Genomic DNA, 20,793 nt, shown 5'->3' with positions numbered 1-20,793 from the left:
TCATCTTGAAACTCATTGACATCTCTCCCCACATCCAAAGCACCCTGATCCTGAAACACAATCACAGGCTGAGCTCCAACACCATCTGTTCCTTTCAATGTACTTCAATTACAACAATAGAGACTATATGCCAATTCCCCTCCTGAGATGAGGCTAAGAAAAGACAGGGCTTTTTTCATTTATGGCCCCAAAAGAAGGGTGGAGAAGTGAGGTTGACCCCATTACTCTGCTGACTGCTTTAATGCTTTTTCCAACTGGATTTTTCATAATATGTAAGCTTGCTATTTTACAAATACTTTCAGCTGCTCTAACCATTTTAGAATATGTATTGTTGAAGGCTTTCATGGCTGGAATCACTAGGTTCTTGTGGGGTTTTTTCAGGCTATATGGCCATGTTATAGAGACATTTTCTCCTGACGTTTCGCCTGCATCTATGGCAAGCATCCTCAGAGGTAGTGAGGTCTGTTGGAATTAGGAATATGGGTTTATATATCTGTGGAATGGCTGGGGTGGGGCAAAGAGCTCTTCCCTGCTGGAGATATGTGTGAATGTCAGACTACACAGAGAAGCCATTGAAATCCACAAGCATGTGGACAATTTCAACAGAAAGGAGGAGATTATGAAAATGAACAAAATCTGGCTACCGGTATTAAAAAACTCTAAAATTACAACAGCAAAACAGCAGAGAGGAAACAACCAGGCACATCTTAACACCTCTCAACAAAAGATTCCCCCAGGCTCAGCCAGGCCTTCCAATGCTAATGAAGATGGTCAGTTGAAACATTTACACCTAGCTCCAGCAGAGAAGAGCTCTTTGCCCCACCCCAGCCATTCCACAGATATATAAACCCATTGTCCTAATTCCAACAGACCTCACTACCTCTGAGGATGCTTGCCATAGATGCAGGCAAAACGTCAGGAGAAAATGCCTCTAGAACATGGCCCTATAGCCCGAAAAAACCCCACAAGAACCATTTTAGAATAAATGAATGCTTATTCAAGGTTTATTTTCTGCTGATTTCATGACTGTTCTAAAAATGGGGAAACAGCCAAATTGAGGAAAGGGAATTTGATTGTCGAGGTCTCATCTTCCTTCCTTCCATTGCCCACAGCGCTTTCTTCCCAGAGCTCCAGAAATGTGACACGGATGATGACGTGGCAATGTGTTTCATTAAGAACGAAGGGGAATTTGACAAATACATCCAGTATTTGGTGGGACGCATACAGGCGGAGTCAATCGTGGTTAGTAAAGCAGTCCAGGACTTCTATAAGGTAAGATGTAGCTGGTTACAAATGGTGGATGATCACCAAGGGAAAAAAATTATGATAATGCTGCAATGTATGATAACCATAGCAAGAATAATCTATGCTCAGAGAGGGAAGGAACCATTTATCAAAACACAAGAAGAATAGCTAAGGGAAATCTGTGAATTAGCCAAAATGGACAAATCGATCAGGAATAAATTCTTGATTAACTTTAAGAAAGATTGGGACCCCTCCAGCACTTTTTCACAGTAGTGATGGGAGCATCTATCAGTGTGATATTCACAAATCAGTAGGGTGTTGCCAAAAGTAGAGGTGTTATTACATTATCATTATTACATTGCCCACGATGGCGCTATGGGTTAAACTTTTGTGCCGGCAGGACTGAAGATCAACAGATTGCAGGTTCAAATCCGTGAGACTGTGGGTGAGTTCCCTATGTCAACTCCAGCACCTTATGCAGGACATGAGAGAAGCCTCCCATGAGGAGGGTAAAACATCAAAACATCTGGGCGTCCCCTGGGCAACATCCTTGCAGATGGACAATTATCTCAAACCAGAAGCAACTTGCCCAGCTCTTGAAGCCGCTCCTCATAGGGCTTGTTCTCCAGACCCTTGATCATTTTAGTTGCCCTCCTCTGGACACATCCTAGCTTAGAGTCAACATCTCCCTTCAATTGTGGTGCCCAGAATTGGACACAATATTCCAGGTGTGGTCTAACCAAGGCAGAATAGCGCATGGGGAGCATGACTTTTCTGGATCTAGACACTAGACTCCTATTGATGCAGGCCAAAATCCCTATTTTGTCTCTTTCTTGGACAAAACATATTGTAAAAAAAAGGAATCCGTCAACAAATCAGAAGAAGGTACATTAGCTTTGAGAATTAGATGTTGCATGAGTAGTTCTTAGGAGTGAGCGTAGTTGTTTATGAAGGAGCAAGACCTTCAGTGATTGACAATAGGAAAGTTGACACTTATGGAAGCCTTCTTGTTGTGTTCTTTTGTCCAGCGCTACACAGAGGGAACGTTATCCAGTGAGGATCCTTCCCAGCCACCTATTTTTCCTCTGCAACACTATCTAGAGAGACCTATCAACAGGATCCAGAAGTATCAAACAGTTATCAAGGTTTGGAGTTTTCCTTTTACTATTAGATGTGACTATTTACAACGAAGAGATTTTATTTGTGTTCTCATCCAACTCTACAATTCTAGTTGAGTACAAATGAAGCCAATGGTTTGACTTGATGTATTTGCAGGAGCTCATCCGAAACAAAGCAAGGAATAGCCAGAACTGTGCGCTGCTGGAGCAGGCGTATGCGATTGTGTCCGCACTTACGAGGCGAGCAGAAAACAACCTACATGTGTCTCTGATTGAGAACTATCCAGGAACCTTAGAAATCTTAGGGGAGCCCATCCGACAGGTAAGGGAAGCTGGCCATCCATGCCAATGGATATTAGGAGTTTGCATCATATTTCTTCATGCTGAGCCACAGAAATATTGAATTAAATATTGATTAAAAAGTGGAGGACCTACTAGAGATACTTACTTACTTAGGCGATCCCTCATTTTCCGAGGATGATTGTCTTCCAGTGTTCTGGTGGGTCCGTAGGTGGCTGTGGAGCCCTATTCTTGCTCTGCATCTTCTCCCACAGTGAGGGCCTTGGTTTCCAGGTGGAAGGCGGTCTCGGTCGGGGTGGGCTTGACGTGCCTTCCTCTTGGCATGCTTCTCCCTTTCACCCTCCATTCATGCCTCTTCAAATTCTGCAGCACTGCTGGTCACAGCTGACCTCCAGCTGGAGCGGTCAAGGGCCAGGGCTTCCCAGTTCTCAGTGTCTATGCCGGAGTTTTTAAGGTTGGCTTTGAGCCCATCTTTAAATCTCTTTTCCTGTCCACCAACATTCCGTTTTCCGTTCTTGAGTTCGGAGTAGAGCAACTGCTTTGGGAGACGGTGGTCGGGCATCCGGACAACGTGGCCGGTCCAGCGGAGTTGATGACGGAGGACCATCGCTTCAATGCTGGTGGTCTTTGCTTCTTCCAGCACGCTGACGTTTGTCCGCCTGTCTTCCCAAGAGATTTGCAGGATTTTCCGTAGGCAGTGCTGATGGAATCGTTCCAGGAGTTGCATGTGACGTCTGTAGACAGTCCACGTTTTGCAGGCATATAGCAGGGTTGAGAGGACAATAGCTCTATAAACAAGCTCCTTGGTATCCCTACGGATGTCCCGGTCCTCAAACACTCTCTGCTTCATTCGGAGGTGAACCTACTAGAGATACAGAACTGGGTAAAACTGCTTAATAAAAAAACTCGGTGGAGAGAATTCTTTATGCTCTTCTATCTGATTAGAACAGCATTTCTCAACCTGGGGGTCGGGACCCTGGGGGGGGGGATCATGAGGGGGTGTCAGAGGGGTCGCCAAAGACTATCAGAAAACACAGTATTTTCTGTTGGTCGGGGGGTTCTGTGAGGAAAGTTTGTCACAATTCTATTGTTGGTGGGGTTCAGAATGCTCTTTGATTGTAGGTGAACTATAAATCCCAGCAACTACAACTCCCAAATGTCAGAGTCTATTTTCCCCAAAGTCCACCAGTGTTCACATTTGGGCATATTGAGTATATGTGCCAAGTTTGGTCCAGATCCATCACGGTTTGAATCCACAGTGCTCTCTGAATGTAGGTAAACTACAACTCCGAAACTCAAGGTCAATGCCCACCAGACCCTTCCAGTATTTTCTGTTGGTCATGGGAGTTCTGTGTGCCAAGTGTGGTTCAATTCCATCGTGTTAATTTATGGTTGACGAGGCGATAAAAACTTCTCTGACACACAGCCATAAAACAATAAACCAATTAGCTTTATTTACAGCTTATATACATAGCAGAGCTGCATGGTAGTGTCTGCTCGTGGCAAAAAACTCTCAGTAATGGCTCCTCGGCTCCTTCTTCATGCTGAGTAGAAAACATGCCTACTCACATTCCATACAAGGCATTATACGTCACATACAGCAAGTAGGAACTAACACACTTAACACTATGCCTGCTGAACATTATTTCATACACATGCTTACAGCATTAAATCACATGGGTTATGGAAATCTACTATGTAACCCAAAATACCGAAACTGACACATCGTTGGTGGAGTTCAAAATGCTCCTTGATTGTACATTAACTATAAATCCCAGCAACTACAACTCCCAAATGACATATTCAATCCACTTCCTCCCAACCCCACCAGTATTCAAATTATGGCATATTGGGTATTTGAGCCAAATTTGGTCCAGTGAATGAAAATACATCCTGCATGTCAGATATTTCCATTATGATTCATAACAGTAGCAAAATTACAGTTACGAAGTAGCAACAAAAATAATCTTATGATTGGGGGTCATCACAACTTGAGGAACTAAATTAAGGGGTTGCGGCATTAGGAAGACTGAGAACCACTGGATGGGAACAAAGCAGCAACCCTGAAGCATTAGGACTCTCCAAGAGTGAGAAATCTGTGAAGGGCCAAGTGTTAACTAATTTCTACTCTTTTCCTTTGTAGGGACAATTCATTGTATGGGAAGGGGCCCCTGGAGCCCGAATGGCATGGAAGGGCCACAAGCGCCACGTCTTCCTCTTTAAGAATTACCTCCTGGTGTGCAAACCCAAAAGAGACACCAGGACGGACACTTACAGCTACATCTTCAAGAACATGATGAAGGTTTGCTCCTTATTCTTTCCCTAATGAGATTGCTTCCTGGGTTTGCTTATGGACTTGAGTCCAGGGAGGTTTTATGTAGGCTTGATTGGTTACAGGAACTATAATATATAAAAACAGTTCTTCGTGGTATCTGTGATCCACATATATGGAATTCTCTGTGCTTGTGCAGACATCTTTGGAAACTTGTAGAATGAGACCTCTTCAGCTGATGCTGGGGTGATGGTTGGAAAGGATGCACTGGAACCCTTGATTTGGAGGTACTGTTTTGCAGTGGCTCCAGTCCTTCCTGGAGGGTCGCTCCCAGAAGGTGTTGTTAGGCGTTAGGTGTTGTTGTCTAGCCAAAGTGGTCCACGCCTTAGTCACCTCTAGACTGGATTACTGCAATGCACTCTACGTGGGGCTGCCCTTGAAAACGGCCCGGAAATTTCAGATGATCCAACGGGCGGCAGCCAGGTTGTTAACTGGGGCTCCTTACAGGGAGCGGTCAACTCTCCTGTTCAAAGAGCTCCACTGGCTGCCATTCATCTACTGGACGCAATTCAAGGTGCAGGTTCCCACCTACAATGCCCTGAATGATTTGGGACCCGCCTACCTGCATGACCGCATCTCTGTATACGAACCCACACGATCTCTTCATTCATCTGGAGAGGCCCTGCTCTCGATCCCACCAGCATCACAGGCGCGGTTGGTGGGGATGAGAGAGAGGGCCTTTTCGGCGGTGGCCCCTTGACTCTGGAACTCACTCCCTAAGGACATCAGGCAGGCCCCAACCCTGGCAGTCTTCAGGAGGAGCTTGAAGATGTGGTTGTTCCAGTGTGTCTTCCCGGAACAATTATTCCATAGCACTTTGTCCCTCCAAAGCACTTTAGATTTTTAGGTCTGCTCGTATGTCTTTCCACAAACGCCACTATCACCTTTTCGTTCATGCTTCAGCACTATTTCCAATTTTAATTTTACATTTGGCCTCCCCACAGTTTTAATTCTATGTTGTCTTATTGATAATGTTATATGTTTATTGTCTATGTTCTTATTTTAGTTGCTTGTATTGTTGTGATTATTGCTTGTATTGTTGTGTTTGGGCTTGGCCTCATGTAAGCCACACCGAGTCCCTTGGGGAGATGGTAGCAGGGTACAGATAAAGTGTTATTATTATTATTGTTAGGGGACACCTGCTCGGCCCCACGGCCATTGTACTGTGGAGTACTACAGGGTTCAGTATTATCCCCTATGTTGTTTAACATCTACATGAAGCCATTGGTGGGGGGGATCCGGAGTTTTGGGGGGCGGTGTCATCTGTCCAACTCTGTCCCTCCTTCCCACCAGCTACTAAGTAGTGTGTTCTGGTCCTGAACCGGTGCTTGGCAGCTGTAACGGACTGGACGAGAGCGGACAAGTTGAAACTATATCCAGACAATACAGAGGTCCTTCTGGTCAGTTGCAAGGCTGAACAGGGCATAGGGTTACAGCCTGTTCTTGATGGGATTACACTCCCCTTGAAGGTGCAGGTTCGCAGCTTGGGAGTGATCCTGGACTCATTGCTGAGCCTGGAACCCCAGGTCTTGGGAGTGGCCAGGGGAGCTTTTGCACAGTTGAAACTTGTGCACCAGTTGCACCCATACCTTGGAAAGTTTGACTTGGCCACGGTGGTCCACGCTCTGATTACATTCCAAATAGGGTACTGCAACACACTCTACATGGGGTTGCCTTTGAAGACTGCCTGGAAACTCCAACTAGTCCAACGCTTGGCAGCCAGGCTGCTCACGGTAGCGGGGTACAGGGAGTGCACAACTCCCCTGTTATACCAGCTCCACTGGCTGCCAATTAGCTTCCGAGCACAATTCAAAGTGTTGGTTTTAACCTATAAAACCGTACACCAGGAGTCCTCAAACTAAGGCCTGGGGGCCGCATGCGGCCCTCCAAGATCATTTTCCCGGCCCTCACTCAGGGTCAACCTAAATCTGAAACGACTTGAAAGCACACAACAACAACAACAACAACAAAACAACAATTCTATCTCATCAGCCAAAAATAGGCCCACACTTCCCCTTGAAATACTAAGTTTATATTTGTTAAAATTGTTCTTCATTTTAATTATTGTATTGTTTTAAGTGTTTTTACACTACAAATAAGATATGTGCAGTGTGCATAGGAATTCATTCATTTTTTTTCAAATTAAAATCCAGCCCTCCAACAGTTTGAGGGACTGTGACCTGGCCCTCTGTTTAAAAAGTTTGGGGACCCCTGCCCTACACGGTTCCAGTCCAGTTTGCCTGTCCAAATGTATCTTCCCCTATAAACCATCAAGGACTTTAAAATCTTCTGGAGAGGCCCTGCTCTTGGTCCCACCACCTTCGCAGTTGTGCTTGGTGGGAACGAGAGACAGGGCCTTCCCTGTGGTGGCCCCCGGTTATGGAACTCTCTCCCCAACGAGCTTAAGTCTGCCCTCACCCTCCTGAAAAAACCAAAATCCAGGCATTCGCAGATTGATGGATTGAACCGGTAAAGACTAAGAGTTATTGGACCACAATGTTTGGATTGAGTTGGATGTTGTTTTAGCTCGGCAAACTGTCTTCTATATGCATTTATAAATTTATTTATTATGTATGTTGTTTTTAAAATGTTATTTATTGTGTAGCATTGAATTTTTTACTGTTGTTAGCCGTTCTGAGTCCCTCCACGGAGGTAGAGAAGAACGGGATATAAACGTTCTAAATAAATAAAATAAATACATTGTTGTTAGGCAAAGTTGTTAGGAAAAGAAGGGAATATAAAATTACTAATCATAGAATCTTAGATTGGAAGAGACCAACCATCCAGGCCAACCCCCCTTCTGCCATGCAGGAAAAGCACAATCAAAGCACCCCCAACAGATGGCCACTTAGCCTCTGTTGAAAAGCCTCCAAGGAAGGAGAATCTATCACAAAAGCAAATGTTTGTTCTGATTTTGGATTTGGCCATTTTTGGAGAAGACGAAGATTTCAATGCTATCTGATACTATATTATTATTCTCATGAGATCTCACTTGACTTTTAACATTGTTCTTTGATCAGCTAACAAATATAGATGTGAATGATTTGGTGGAAGGGGATGACCGGGCGTTTGAGATCTGGCATGAGCGGGAAGACGCTGTCCGCAAGTATCTCTTCCAAGCCAGAACGGTCATCATCAAGAACTCTTGGGTGAAGGAAATCTGTGGGATCCAGCAGCGCATCAGCCTCCCTGTTTGGGGTAAGTATAGGTCAGGAGGAGGGAGGACTAAGCATAATGCTGTTGTACACTTTTTCTTGAAAATCCCATTTTTCATCTTTTCCTTAGACAGCTTTTCAGTGGAAGGTATTGATTTCAGTCTGCTTGTTTTCAGATCCACCAGACTTTGAGGAGGAACTGGCCGACTGTACAGCTGAGGTTGGAGAAACGGTCAAGTTGGCCTGCCGGGTAACAGGAACACCCAAGCCAACAGTTACATGGTATAAAGGTATGGCTATTGGATATCTTAGTTAAATATTCATCAAATGGATTTAATGATTTATTTATTTGTCGTGTCAGGGCAACCAGTCAATTGTATTACATTTCTAACAGAACAAAACAAACAAACAAACAGACAAAATACAAAATTTGTGCGTTTGGTAGTTGATTAAATGTCCTTTGACTAGTAGCTGGCCACTTGGAGTGCTTCTGGTGTTGCCGCAAGAAGGTTCTCCATTCTGCATGTGGCAGGGCTCAGGTTGCATTGTAGTAGGTGGCCAGTGGTTTGCTCTTCTCCACACTCGCATGTCGTGGATTCCACTTTGTGGCCCCATTTCTTGAGGTTGGCTCTGCATCTTGTGGTAAGAGAGCGCAGTCTGTTCAGCGCCTTCCAAGTCGCCCCATCTTCTGTGTGCCCAGGGGGGAGTCTCTCATTTGGTATCAGCCATTGATTGAGGTTCTGGGTTTGAGCCTGCCACTTTTGGACTCTCGCTTGCTGAGGTGTTCCAGCGAGTGTCTCTGTAGATCTTAGAAAACTATTTCTAGATTTAAGTCGTTGACGTGCTGGCTGATACCCAAACAGAGGATGAGCTGGAGATGTCTCTGCCTTGGTCCTTTCACTATTGGCTGCTACTTCCCGGAGGATGTCAGGTGGTGCAATACCAGCTAAGCAATGTAATTTCTCCAGTGGTGTAGGGCACAGACACCCCGTGATAATGCAGCATGTCTCATTAAGAGCCACATCTACTGTTTTAGTGTGGTGAGATGTGTTCCACACTGGGCATGCATACTCAGCAGCAGACTAGCATAGCGCAAGGGTGGATGTCTTCACTGTGTCTGGTTGTGATCCCCAGGTTGTGCCAGTCAGCTTTTGTATGATATTGTTTCTAGCACCCACTTTTTGCTTGATGTTCAGGCAGTGCTTCTTGTAGGTAAGAGCACGGTCCAGAGTGACTCCCAGGTATTTGGGTGCGCTGCAATGTTCTAGTGGGATTCCTTCCCAGGTAATAATCCTCAGAGCTCGGGATGCTTGTCTGTTCTTGAGATGAAAATGATGTCCCAATGCAGATGGAGCTGTTGTTATTGTTGTTATGCATATACTCAAATCTAAAGATCACCTTTTTTGACTAAATTTCCTTCCCAAAATTAGAGTACACATTAGATTTGTGTCGTATAGTCATCTTAGTGTTGAGCCAAAGCAAAAAGTGCGTCAAGAGCACCTACCGCTCCTATTTGAGGGACGTCATCTCTAATTTAAATGCCATGGCTCAATGATATGCATTACTGGTATTTATTTATTTATATTTTATTTAAAACATTTATATTCTGCCCTTCTCAGGGCGGAGCACAGCATATATACGGCAAACATTCAATGATGGGACACAGATTCACATACAATACATAAACATTAAAAAACATTTCTCAAAATATTAAAATATATCTTTTAAAACCGTTCTAGTCAACCGCGTCAAATCTAATTGGCCTGGTCATCTTTCCTATTGCCGCTTTATTGCCCTGTCCCGAAAGCTTGGTCCCACAGCCAAGTTTTGACCATCCTTCTGAAGGACAGGAGGGAAGGGGCCGACCTGATCTCACCACAGTTCCATAGTCAGGGTGCAATCACCGAGAAGGCCCTGTCTCTTGTCCCTACCAATTGTGCCTGTGACAATGGCAGGATGGAAAGCAGGGCCTCCCCGGAGGATCTTAATCTCTGCCATGGTTCATAGTGGGCAGGCCCGTAGCCAGGATTTCGTTTTGGGGGGGGGGGATTATTTTCAGGGGGTTGGGTTGGGGGGGGGGCTGAGTCTGAGTGAAAGAGGGTCTACCCTAGCAAACCTTTTGTATCATTACCCCAATACCCCCATGCATATGGGATATATTGCGTATGGTGATCAGATCACGATATGAATAAACGTAACAGTTTAAATAATGCACCAGTAAGGCCTATTCGCGGACCACCATGAGAATTTCGGGGGGGGGGGGGTGAAGCCCCTCAAGCCCCCCCCCCCGGCTACATGCCTGATAGGGGGAGATTAGTTTGGACAGGTAAATTGGGCCTGGGCCGTTTAGGGCTTTCTCCCAAGGCCTGACAGAAACATTCTCATGAGAATCTGCCCTTTGCACCGAAGCCTCTCTGTCAGTGTCTGCATGAAACTCATGCAGTCTCCATCTTGCCCCTCAGAGTCAGTCCCGGCATCCCCCACATCAGAAGCAACAGGGGACTGATTTCCCTCCTCATTACTCAAATCAGACACAGAAACATCAGGAGACTGAAACACATTCACAGGTTCAAGCACATGCTCGGGTTCAATCACAGGCTGAGTCCCAACAACCAGTAAGAACATATTTGGTGAATTCACCTGTAGCCCTAAACTCAGCATTGTGGTTACAGAAGTGTTATTTTCTCTTTCCTTTGAAGACGGTAAGCCTGTGGAGGTGGATCCCCATCACATCATCATTGAAGATCTCGATGGCTCTTGCACCTTGATCCTTGACAACCTCACGGGCGTTGATTCGGGGCAATACATGTGCTACGCTACTAGTCCAGCCGGTAGTGCCAGCACTTTAGGGAAGATCCTTGTTCAAGGTAAGAGTCCCTTGGAAAAAATACACTGGGGCATCCTTCTAGTGAGTCCTTTTATTTATCCACAGAGTGAAAATTGCCAGAATTGTATGTCAGACATGTTAATAATACATCATGGCTTGATTCTCACAACTGCCACATTGATATCAATCATTTAATACTATAATTGGGGTATCTCTGCTATGCCATAACACACAAAGGGACATATTTCTTCATACAATGCTCAAATCACATAAGGAATCCATACTTAAAATTAACATCACTCTAAATGCCAAGCAACAATGATAAAACTAAGAAGGACTATTGCAATTTTCTCCAACCTAGAGTCCTCCAAATATACTTATTACATGTTTGCTGTGGGTTGTATGGCCATGTTCCAGAAGCATTCTCTCCTGACATTTCACCCACATCTATGACAGGCATCCTCAGAAGTTGTGAGGTCTGTTGGAAACTAGGCAAGTGGGGTTTATATATTTATGGAATAATGTCCGGGGGGGGGGGGGGGCAGAACTCTTGTCTGGCTGAGGCAATGGTGAATGTTGTAATTCGCCAGCTTGATTAGCATTAAATGGCCTTGCAGCTTCAAAGCTTGGCTGCTTCCTGCCTGGGGAATCCTTTGTTGGGAGGTATTAATTGGCCCTGATTGTTTCTTGTTTGGAATTCTTGTCTGGAATTCTTTAATTCAGTGCTAATCAAGCTGGACAATTACAACAGTCACACTTGCCTCAGCCAGACCAGAGTTCTTTCTCCCACTTTGAACATTCTATATAGACCCCCACTTGTCTAGTTTCCAACAGACCTCACAACCTCTGAGGATGCCTGCCATAGATGTGGGTGAAACGTCAGGAGAGAATACTTCTGGAACATTGCCATACAGCCCAGAAACTCACAGCAACTCTGTGCTGTCGCACGCTGGGCCTGTGCATATGACTGTAGACAGGACATAAATTCTGTGTGCCCAACGGGACGCCGGGGCTGCCTCACATTAAAGGCCCTCGGACCTCTCCAAAACAAAGTTCTGTAGAGGCTTAAATTAAGTCCAACAAAGTTCTTTATTGATGAAAACAAACAGGTACTTTCAAGCATTCTTCACAGTCTATTGGCTCTTGCAATCTTGTCCACTGGGAACAGGCACTATCTTCATAACTGTAATTAACTAATGGGGAAATCCTTAACTTCTAATCTGGGCAATCTGTACTTGCCTCTGTTGGCGTGGAGTTCCTGCACCCGGTACCAACTGCGTCTGGCTTCCACAAGCGACCCTTACCAAGCAGAGCTTTGTAGACTTCCAGGGGAAAAGAAGGAGTTCAGGTTTCAGTGATGGCCGGCTGAAGTCCCTCAGCAAAGGAGCTGTAAGGCTGCAAAATCCTTATCCAAGCTGTGGGCTGTATCTCCCACAGCTGTAAGCTGTAGGCTGTATATCTCCCCAGCCAAGCCGTAGAAGACGAAGCTTTCTACAGGAGCTCTTGCTTTTATGTCCTGTGCGAAAGGCTTCTCTGTGAGAACTGACTCAAAAAGTCTCCTATTCCCTCCAAAACTCAAAAAGGGGCGGGACCAGGGAACCTAATGATAATTGACAGGTGGCTTGCCCTATGATTGCAGCCAAAAGAAGCCACCTATCTGCTGAGTCCCTGAAACTTAGGACTATAACAAACATTAAGTGCAAAGCAAACAAAATTGGAGCTCCTGGAACAGCTGTTCCAGAACAAACTCAGTGATTCCGGCCATGAAAGCCTTTAACAACACATACTTATTACATTTTATAATGATGGCAACATAGTTCAATACATATGAAGAGCACCAAGCGTAGAAAAAGAGTTATTGGTTTCCCAGATGTTCCACCACTTGCAAGAACTATGGCCTTGGACTGACCAGTCTGTAGTCATTCTTAACTTTCCCCCGTCGTCTTTGTTTTCCTTGATGTGGTTTCAAATTAAGCTATTTTACTGCTTATTGTTTCTTTCCAGTGCCTCCCCGGTTTGTGAACAAGGTCAAACATGCTTACTACGCTGATGGCGAAGATGCACAGTTTACTTGCACTATTGAAGGTGCACCGTATCCACAGATCAGGTAAAGATAAATAAATTTATTTATTTATTACTAGCCGTCCCCTGCCACATGTTGCTGTGGCCCAGTCTATGTTTATGTGTTTTGTGTGTGAAAATATTTGTATATATGTGTGTGCATTGGTGTATATGTGTATTTGTGTGTATATACATGTGTGTGTGTGTGGTTAGGCACATGCATTGTAATGTGTTTTTTGGTTTTTTAAGTCTCTTCCGCTGTATTTTTAAGCATTTTTATGAGTGATGGTTACTCGTTGGCCTGAGAAGTGTATTGTTTCCAAATTTGGTGTGAATTTGTCCAGTGGTTTTTGAGTTACGTTAATCCCACAAACTAACATTACATTTCTATTTATATACTAGCCGTCCCCTGCCACGCGTTGCTGTGGCCCATATGGGGGTTCTGTGTGGGAGGTTTGGCCCAATTCTATCATTGGTGGGGTTCAGAATGCTCTGTGATTGTAGGTGAACTATAAATCCCAGCAACTACAACTCCCAAATGACAACATTCTATTTCCCCCAAACTCCACCAGTGTTCACATTTGGGCATATTGAGTATTCATGTAGAGTTTGGTCCAGATGTATCATTGTTTGTGTCCACAGTGATCTCTGGATGTAGGTGAACTACAACTCCAAAACCAAAGGACACTGCCCACCAAACCCTTCCAGTATTTTCTGTTGGTCATGGGAGAACTGTGTGCCAAGTTTGGTTCAATTCCATCGTTGGTGGGGTTCGGAATGTTCTTTGATTGTAGGTGAACTATAAATCCCAGAAACTACAACTCCCAAATGACAAAATCAATTTTTCTGAGTGAAGGACATACATTGGGTTGTTAGGTGTCTTGTGTCCAAATTTGGTGTCAATTCGTTCAGTGGTTTTTGAGTTCTGTTAATCCCACAAATGAACATTACATTTTTATTTATATAGATTTATTTGTTTGTTTGTTTATTTATTTATTTAGGGCATTTATATCCCGTCCTATCTCACCTCCTCAGAGGGACTCAGGGTGGCTAACAACTGGCACAACACAGTGCCCACAATAATAAAAGCATAAATATACATAATATAATAAAAACAGTATAAAAACGATATAGAAATATTAACACACATCGTCGAATTCATCCTAGAAACAGTCCATCATAGTCCATTAAAACCATAACTTTGCCAGCAAGTCAGTCTAGTCCACAACGGCCTGATCCCAGAGCCAGAGTGGCACCCTGAGTGGCACTTTTTTTCGGAAGGACAGGAGAGATGGAGCAGATCTGATTTCGTTTGAGAGGGAATTCCATAGCTGAGGGGCCACCATGGAGAAGGCCCTGTCGCTCATCCCCACCAAGCGTGATTGCAATGTTGGGAGGACTGAGAGCACCCCCCCCCCCCGAGGATCTTAAGGTCCTAGGTAGCTTGTAACGGGAGATACGTTCGGACAGGTAAACTGGGCCAGAACCATTAAGGCAGTGGTTCTCAACCTTCCTAACGCCGCGACCCCTTTATATAGTTCCTCATGTTGTGCTGACCCCCAACCGTAAAATTATTTTCGTTGCTACTTCATAACTGGAATTTTGCTACTGTTATGAATCATCATGTAAATATCAGATAGGCAGGATGTATTTTGATTATCTGGACCTTGGGAGTTGTAGTTGCTGGGATTTATAGTTCACCTACAATCAAAGAACATTCTGAACTCCACCAGAGATGGAAATGACCCAAACTTGGCACACAGAATGCCCATGACCAGCAAAAAAATAATGAAAGGGTTAGGTGAGCATTGGCCTTGAGTTTGGGAGTTGTAGTTCACCTATCTCTAGAAAGCACTGTGGACGCAAACAATGATAGATCTGGACTAAACTTGGCACGAATACTCAATATGCCCAAATGTGAGCACTGTTGGGAGTTTGGGGAAAATAGACCTTGACTTTTTGGAGTTGTAATTGCTGGGATTTATAGTTCACCTACAATCAGAGAGCATTTGAACCCCACCAACGATAAAATTGGGCCAGACTTCCCACACAGAACTCCCATGACCAGCAGAAAATACTGTGTATCCTGATGGCCTTTGGCGACCCCTCCGACACCCCATCATGACCCCCAGGCTGAGAAACACTGCATTAAGGGCTTTATAGGCCAAAGCCAGCACTTGGTCTGTAGGACCTCGAACTCCATTCCTTCTTGAGTCTTCAAAGCAGGTCTTTCATTTGGCAGTAGAAGCAAACAGTGGAACTGAGCAACCATTGAGCAAATTCTCCTAAAAGTGATAGAAGGGAAATTGAAAGAGGACCATAGATGCAGGTCCAGCACAACCATTGTACTGATTATATTGATATCTAATGTTTTCACCAGTCAGTATGCAGCAAAATACGAACACAAGCTCCAGAAGTAACCATCACGCTCTTCCATTCTCTGTTCCCCAGCATTTTAGAGTTAATGCCTTGCTAAACTGAGTATAGGAGCTCCCAATGGTGCAGTGAGTTCAAACCTTTGAGCTGCTGAACTAGCTGACTGAAAGGTTGGAAATTTGAACCCGGGGAGTGGGGTGAGCTCCCACTGTTAGCCCCAGCTTCTGCCAACCTAGCAGTTCAAAAACATGCAAATGTGAATAGATCAATAGGTACCACTCCATCGGGAAGGTAATGTTGCTCCATACAGTAATGCTGGCCACATGATCTTGGAGGTGTCTATGGACAACTCCGGCTCTTCAGCTGAGAAATGAAGATGAGCGCCAACCCCCAGAGTTGGACACGACTGGACTTAATGTCAGGGGAAAACCTTACTTTACCTTTACCTAAGATGAGTTCTCTTTTAATCTTCTCGCTACAGGTGGTATAAAGATGGAAGCCCATTGACCGACCCAAATAAACACCAGAGTTTCAGTGAACCACGCAGTGGCGTGATCGTTCTGGTGATCAAAAATGCCTGCAAAGATGACATGGGGGTCTATGAATGTGAGGTAAGGCATCTGAAAGTTCGGAAACCAGTTTCTCCTGGATGACCCATTGTTTCGGGTCTCCTAAATCAATGGTCCACCCAAAATTGGTCCCTCAGGTGTGTTGGGCTTCATTTCCCCAAAGCCCCAGTTACCTCAAATGAAGTCCATTTAATAAAGACACAAAGTTTTGGAGCTCCTATCCTAAATGAACCAACACATGGACTTGCAGTTCTATATGCACTTACTTGGGAGTAAAGCCCATTGCATTCAGAAGGATTCATGACTGAACTTAATGAAGGATTGGGAGGTCAATGGCTGTATTTTCCTGACTCTTCTCTTTTAAAGTGAGTGTGCAGGACTTTATTGAGATTCCTCTTCGTTCAATTTCCTTCTCTATGAAAGTATGACTAATTCAAGTTAAGGGTGAGCAACACGAGAAAGGTTATTGCATCCCTGCAACTTTGTAGTCCCACTCCCTTGGCTTTAGCTTTTTAATGACAGGCCTCCAAATACCTCTTTGCATTCAACCCTTGCATCATGCAATTTAATACATTGACATCAAGGCTATAAAGCTTTGCTGTAAACAAAATTCCTTCCGAAGCAAATGCAACTATAACTCAACTTCATCTTTTGAGTGAGAGGAATGCTTGGGTTAGGATGCAATAAGCAATATAATTTATGGAATAAGTTTCAAATATTAATTTCAAAGGTGAGGTCACGCATATCATTTTAGTCCATCATAGAATGGGTGAGTCATGGTGGCTTGCTTATGGTATGATTATTCATCATTGTGAATCACTTTCCAATACAGATGAACGATAATATTCCTTTGGCTCGGATAATACCCACACTGCCAAACGGTATGTGTAGTGAGAGCCACAATGAACAATGTGGAAATTAGTATTGGGCCCAAATTAGTTTGATTTGTAATATTCAGTGGCCTGTTTCATGTAATCTGCTGAAAACTGAAAGGGGAGGAGGGAACCAAAAAGCTTGGCAAAATGGATCAAGAGAGCCGGATTGATCAGCTACTGGGGCCGATTCTTTGCCTAATGAAAACTGCAACACTCCCCCCAATTCGAGTAACTTCCCGGTAAACAGAATGAGGGCTTAGCCAAAAATGGACCCTGAAATGGCATGTCTTGCACACCTCTAGTGGAAATAATAAATAAATAAGTAAATAAGTAAATAAACTTTGTATTGCCGAAGGCTTTCATGGCCGGAATCACTGGGTTGTTGTAGGTTTTTTTGAGCTATATGGCCATGTTCTAGAGGCATTCTCTCCTGACGTTTTGCCTGCATCTATGGCAAGCATCCTCAGAGGTAGTGAGACCTCATTACCTCTGAGGATGCTTGCCATAGATGCAGGCAAAACGTCAGGAGAGAATGCCTCTAGAACATGGCCATATAGCCCAAAAAAGCCTACAACAATCCAATAATACACTTTATTTATACCCCGCCACCATCTCCCCAAGGGGACTCAGGGCAGCTTACCATGAGGCCAAGCCCAGCAATAAAGTAAAACAATATACAACAGAACACAGCAAAAATAAAATAAAATACAAACCCATTTAAACACATCAACAATATAAAGTCACAACATTTAAAACACAGAAATTGATCACATTGGGCGGGCCGATTTCAATAGATTAAAACTTTAAAACACTGGTGAGACAGCAGTGTAATGTGTCTTGACAGGGAATCCGAAACGTAGCTTATGAAAGTGATTCAAGGCATGTGATCCCTTTTCATGGGAAACTGATGGTAATAATTAGTTTCCACTCTCCAAATACTGTACAATTCTTTCAGTTAGCAGAGGAACACAATGGCCTCCAAACGCATACTGACTGACAATTATGGTTCTTGACTACCACCTTGAGGCATCTAAGCTCATATTCACCAATGTTGGTTGACCCACAAATACCTCTTGAATGATTAGTGGTTCCCTGCATTTGTGCCAGACATTGAGGATGTTAAGAAAGAAAGGATGTCAGGTCGGTGTAAGAAGTTAAATGGACGAACCCAGAGGGTGCTCACCAATGCTTCCTCTTCATCCTGGAAAGAAGTGACGAGCGGAGTGCCGCAGGGTTCCGTCCTGGGCCCGGTCTTGTTCAGCATCTTAATTAATGACTTAGATGAAGGGCTAGAAGGCAGGATCATCAAGTTTGTAGACGACACCAAATTGGGAGGGAGAGCCAAGACTCCAGAGGACAGGAGCAGGATTCAAAATGATCTTGACAGATTAGAGAGATGGGCCAGAACTAACAAAATGAAGTTCAACAGGGACAAATGCAAGATACTCCACTTTGGCAGGAAAAACGAAATGCAAAGATACAGAATGGGGGACAATGCCTGGCTCAAGAGCAGTACGTGTGAAAAAGATCTTGGAGTCCTCGTGGACAACAGTTAAACATGAGCCAACAATGTGATGTGGCGGCAAAAAAAGCCAATGGGATTTTGGCCTGCATCAATAGGAGCATAGTGTCTAGATCTAGGGAAGTCATGCTCCCCATGCTCTATTCTGCTTTGGTTAGGCCACACCTGGAATATTGTGTCCAATTCTGGGCACCACAGTTGAAGAGAGATGTTGACAAGCTGGAATGTGTCCAGAGGAGGGTGACTAAAATGATCAAGGATCTGGAGAACAAGCCCTATGAGGAGCGGCTTAAGGAGCTGGGCATGTTTAGCCTTAAGAAGAAAAGGCTGAGAGGGGATATGATAGCCATGTATAAATATGTGAGAGGAAGTCACAGGGTGGAGGGAGCAAGCTTGTTTTCTGCTTCCCTGGAGACTAGGACGTGGAACAATGGCTTCAAACTACAAGAGAGGATATTCCATCTGAACATGAGGAAGAACTTCCTGACTTTGAGAGCCGTTCAGCAGTGGAACTCTCTGCCCCGGAGCATGGTGGAGGCTCCTTCTTTGGAGGCTTTTAAGCAGAGGCTGGATGGCCATCTGTCAGGGGTGATTTGAATGCAATATTCCTGCTTCTTGGCAGAATGGGGTTGGACTGGATGGCCCATGAGGTCTCTTCCAACTCTTTGATTCTATGATTCCATGATTTCCCCATATCTGTTGCATTGTTTAGGTGGTTAGCATGCAGGAAAGAGCACTGTTCTTTTCCTAGATGTTTCAGTGAATGTTCACTTGCCTTGCACCCTTCTCTTTAGCTGGTGAACAGGTTAGGGACAGCAAAGAGTGGCGCCCAGCTCTACCATCAGAGTGCAGCAGCATTGGCCCAGGAGAGGAGACCGGATCAAGCCATTACGATTGAAGGTATGTCTTTTTATCAGATCAGTGATAATGCCATGAAGCCCTGTGTCCATGAAGTCATCTCCAGAATTACTTCATGTAATTGCTTGCTTATCTTGGAAGCAGTTATATCCCCTTTGGTTATGAATAGAAATAATTTGTTGATATCCAAAATCTTTTAATGTAGTTGGTTTCAGAGGAGTAGCCATGCTAATCTCTTGTGGCAAAATAACAAAATGTTATGTGTGGAGCATGATCTTAGTCTGCGTCTACATCAGATAGGTTGTTGTTGTTCATTCGTTCAGTCATTTCTGACTTTTCATGACCTCATGGACCAGCCCATGCCCGAGCTCCCTGTCTGCCGTCACCACCCCCAGCTCCTTCAAGGTCAATCCATATAGGTTACTTAGGAGTAAAACCAATTTAAGAAAGGTTGGATGACCACTTCTTGAATTCATCCATGTTTTAGGTCCCTTCCTCACAACCATATAACCCAGAATATCAAGGTAGACAATCAACAATATCTGCTTTGAACTGGATTATCTGAGTCCACACTGCCATATAATCTGGTTCAATGTGGATTTTATACAGCTGTGTGGAAGGAGCCTTTATCTGCAGAGTGCAGAATAAACAATTTCTCTATTGGGTTCCCTTGAAGTTATTAGTTTGGAAATTGTACAAGTTCTAGAAGTAGCAATGCAAACGTGACAGGGCATAACACACAAAAGGACATATTTCTTTATACAATGCTCAGTTCACATAAGGAATCCATCCATGATTTCTTACTGAAGAGCAGAGTTTTGAGTATCTGTATGATCAAGGTTTGTGCATTGTGAAAAGATAGGATTTGTTTTTTAAAAGTTTCACTACATAACCGCTGAATCTCAGCATGGTTAACTATGGAGATTTCTCCAAAAACTACAAAATAATATTATCTCCATTGCTGCTGTAGTATGTTTATTTATGTCTTCAAGCTGATGTTTGGGGTGGAAGCAGGACTTTATGTGATATAGTTTGTTGTTTGTTGATAATAGTTGGCATGAAATGACCAACGATTATGGAGGGCCACCATGATTCAAAGCCATGGCTACTTCATGGTCACTGTTGTTGTTGTTCATTCGTTCAGTCGCCTCCGACTCTTCGTGACCTCATGGACCAGCCCACGCCAGAGCTCCCTGTCGGCCGTCACCACCCCCAGCTCCTTCAAGGTCAGTCCAGTCACTTCAAGGATGCTATCCATCCATCTTGCCCTTGGTCACTAGAAAAGTCTAAATGTCTCCAAGCTCACAAAACTGAGATTCTTCAAGGGTCTGAAGCAGGCATGGGTATACTTCAGCCCTCTGAGTATTTTAGACTTCAACTCCCACAATTCTTAACAGCCTACCAGCTGTTAGAAATTGTAGGAGTTGAAGTCCAAAACACCCGGAGGGCCCAAGTTTGTCCATATATGGTCTACTGTCTTCCCTCATCTATTATTTCTCTTGACAATTAACTTCCCACTGATATTGAGAGGAAGAAAAGCAATTCACCACTCTTC

The 20,793-nt window shown here is 44.2% G+C and overlaps 1 protein-coding gene across 1 annotated transcript in view; it reads left to right on the top strand.

Moving 5' to 3' along the window:
- Window positions 1-20,793, top strand: part of OBSCN (obscurin, cytoskeletal calmodulin and titin-interacting RhoGEF) — a 289,411-nt gene that overhangs the window by 203,159 nt on the left and 65,459 nt on the right. The window contains exons 78-87 of the mRNA XM_067470395.1: window positions 1,113-1,272; window positions 2,274-2,390; window positions 2,521-2,685; window positions 4,807-4,965; window positions 8,016-8,193; window positions 8,327-8,440; window positions 10,850-11,017; window positions 12,982-13,084; window positions 15,896-16,025; window positions 19,175-19,280. Coding sequence (XP_067326496.1) covers window positions 1,113-1,272; window positions 2,274-2,390; window positions 2,521-2,685; window positions 4,807-4,965; window positions 8,016-8,193; window positions 8,327-8,440; window positions 10,850-11,017; window positions 12,982-13,084; window positions 15,896-16,025; window positions 19,175-19,280 — 1,400 coding nt within the window. The remainder of the gene's footprint in view (window positions 1-1,112; window positions 1,273-2,273; window positions 2,391-2,520; window positions 2,686-4,806; window positions 4,966-8,015; window positions 8,194-8,326; window positions 8,441-10,849; window positions 11,018-12,981; window positions 13,085-15,895; window positions 16,026-19,174; window positions 19,281-20,793) is intronic.

The sequence above is a fragment of the Anolis sagrei genome, chromosome 6, assembly GCF_037176765.1.
Source record: "Anolis sagrei isolate rAnoSag1 chromosome 6, rAnoSag1.mat, whole genome shotgun sequence".
NCBI classification, from domain to species: domain Eukaryota; kingdom Metazoa; phylum Chordata; class Lepidosauria; order Squamata; family Dactyloidae; genus Anolis; species Anolis sagrei.
The sequence above is the reverse complement of the archived record's forward strand: the minus strand, read 5'-3'. Positions and strand labels throughout refer to the sequence as shown.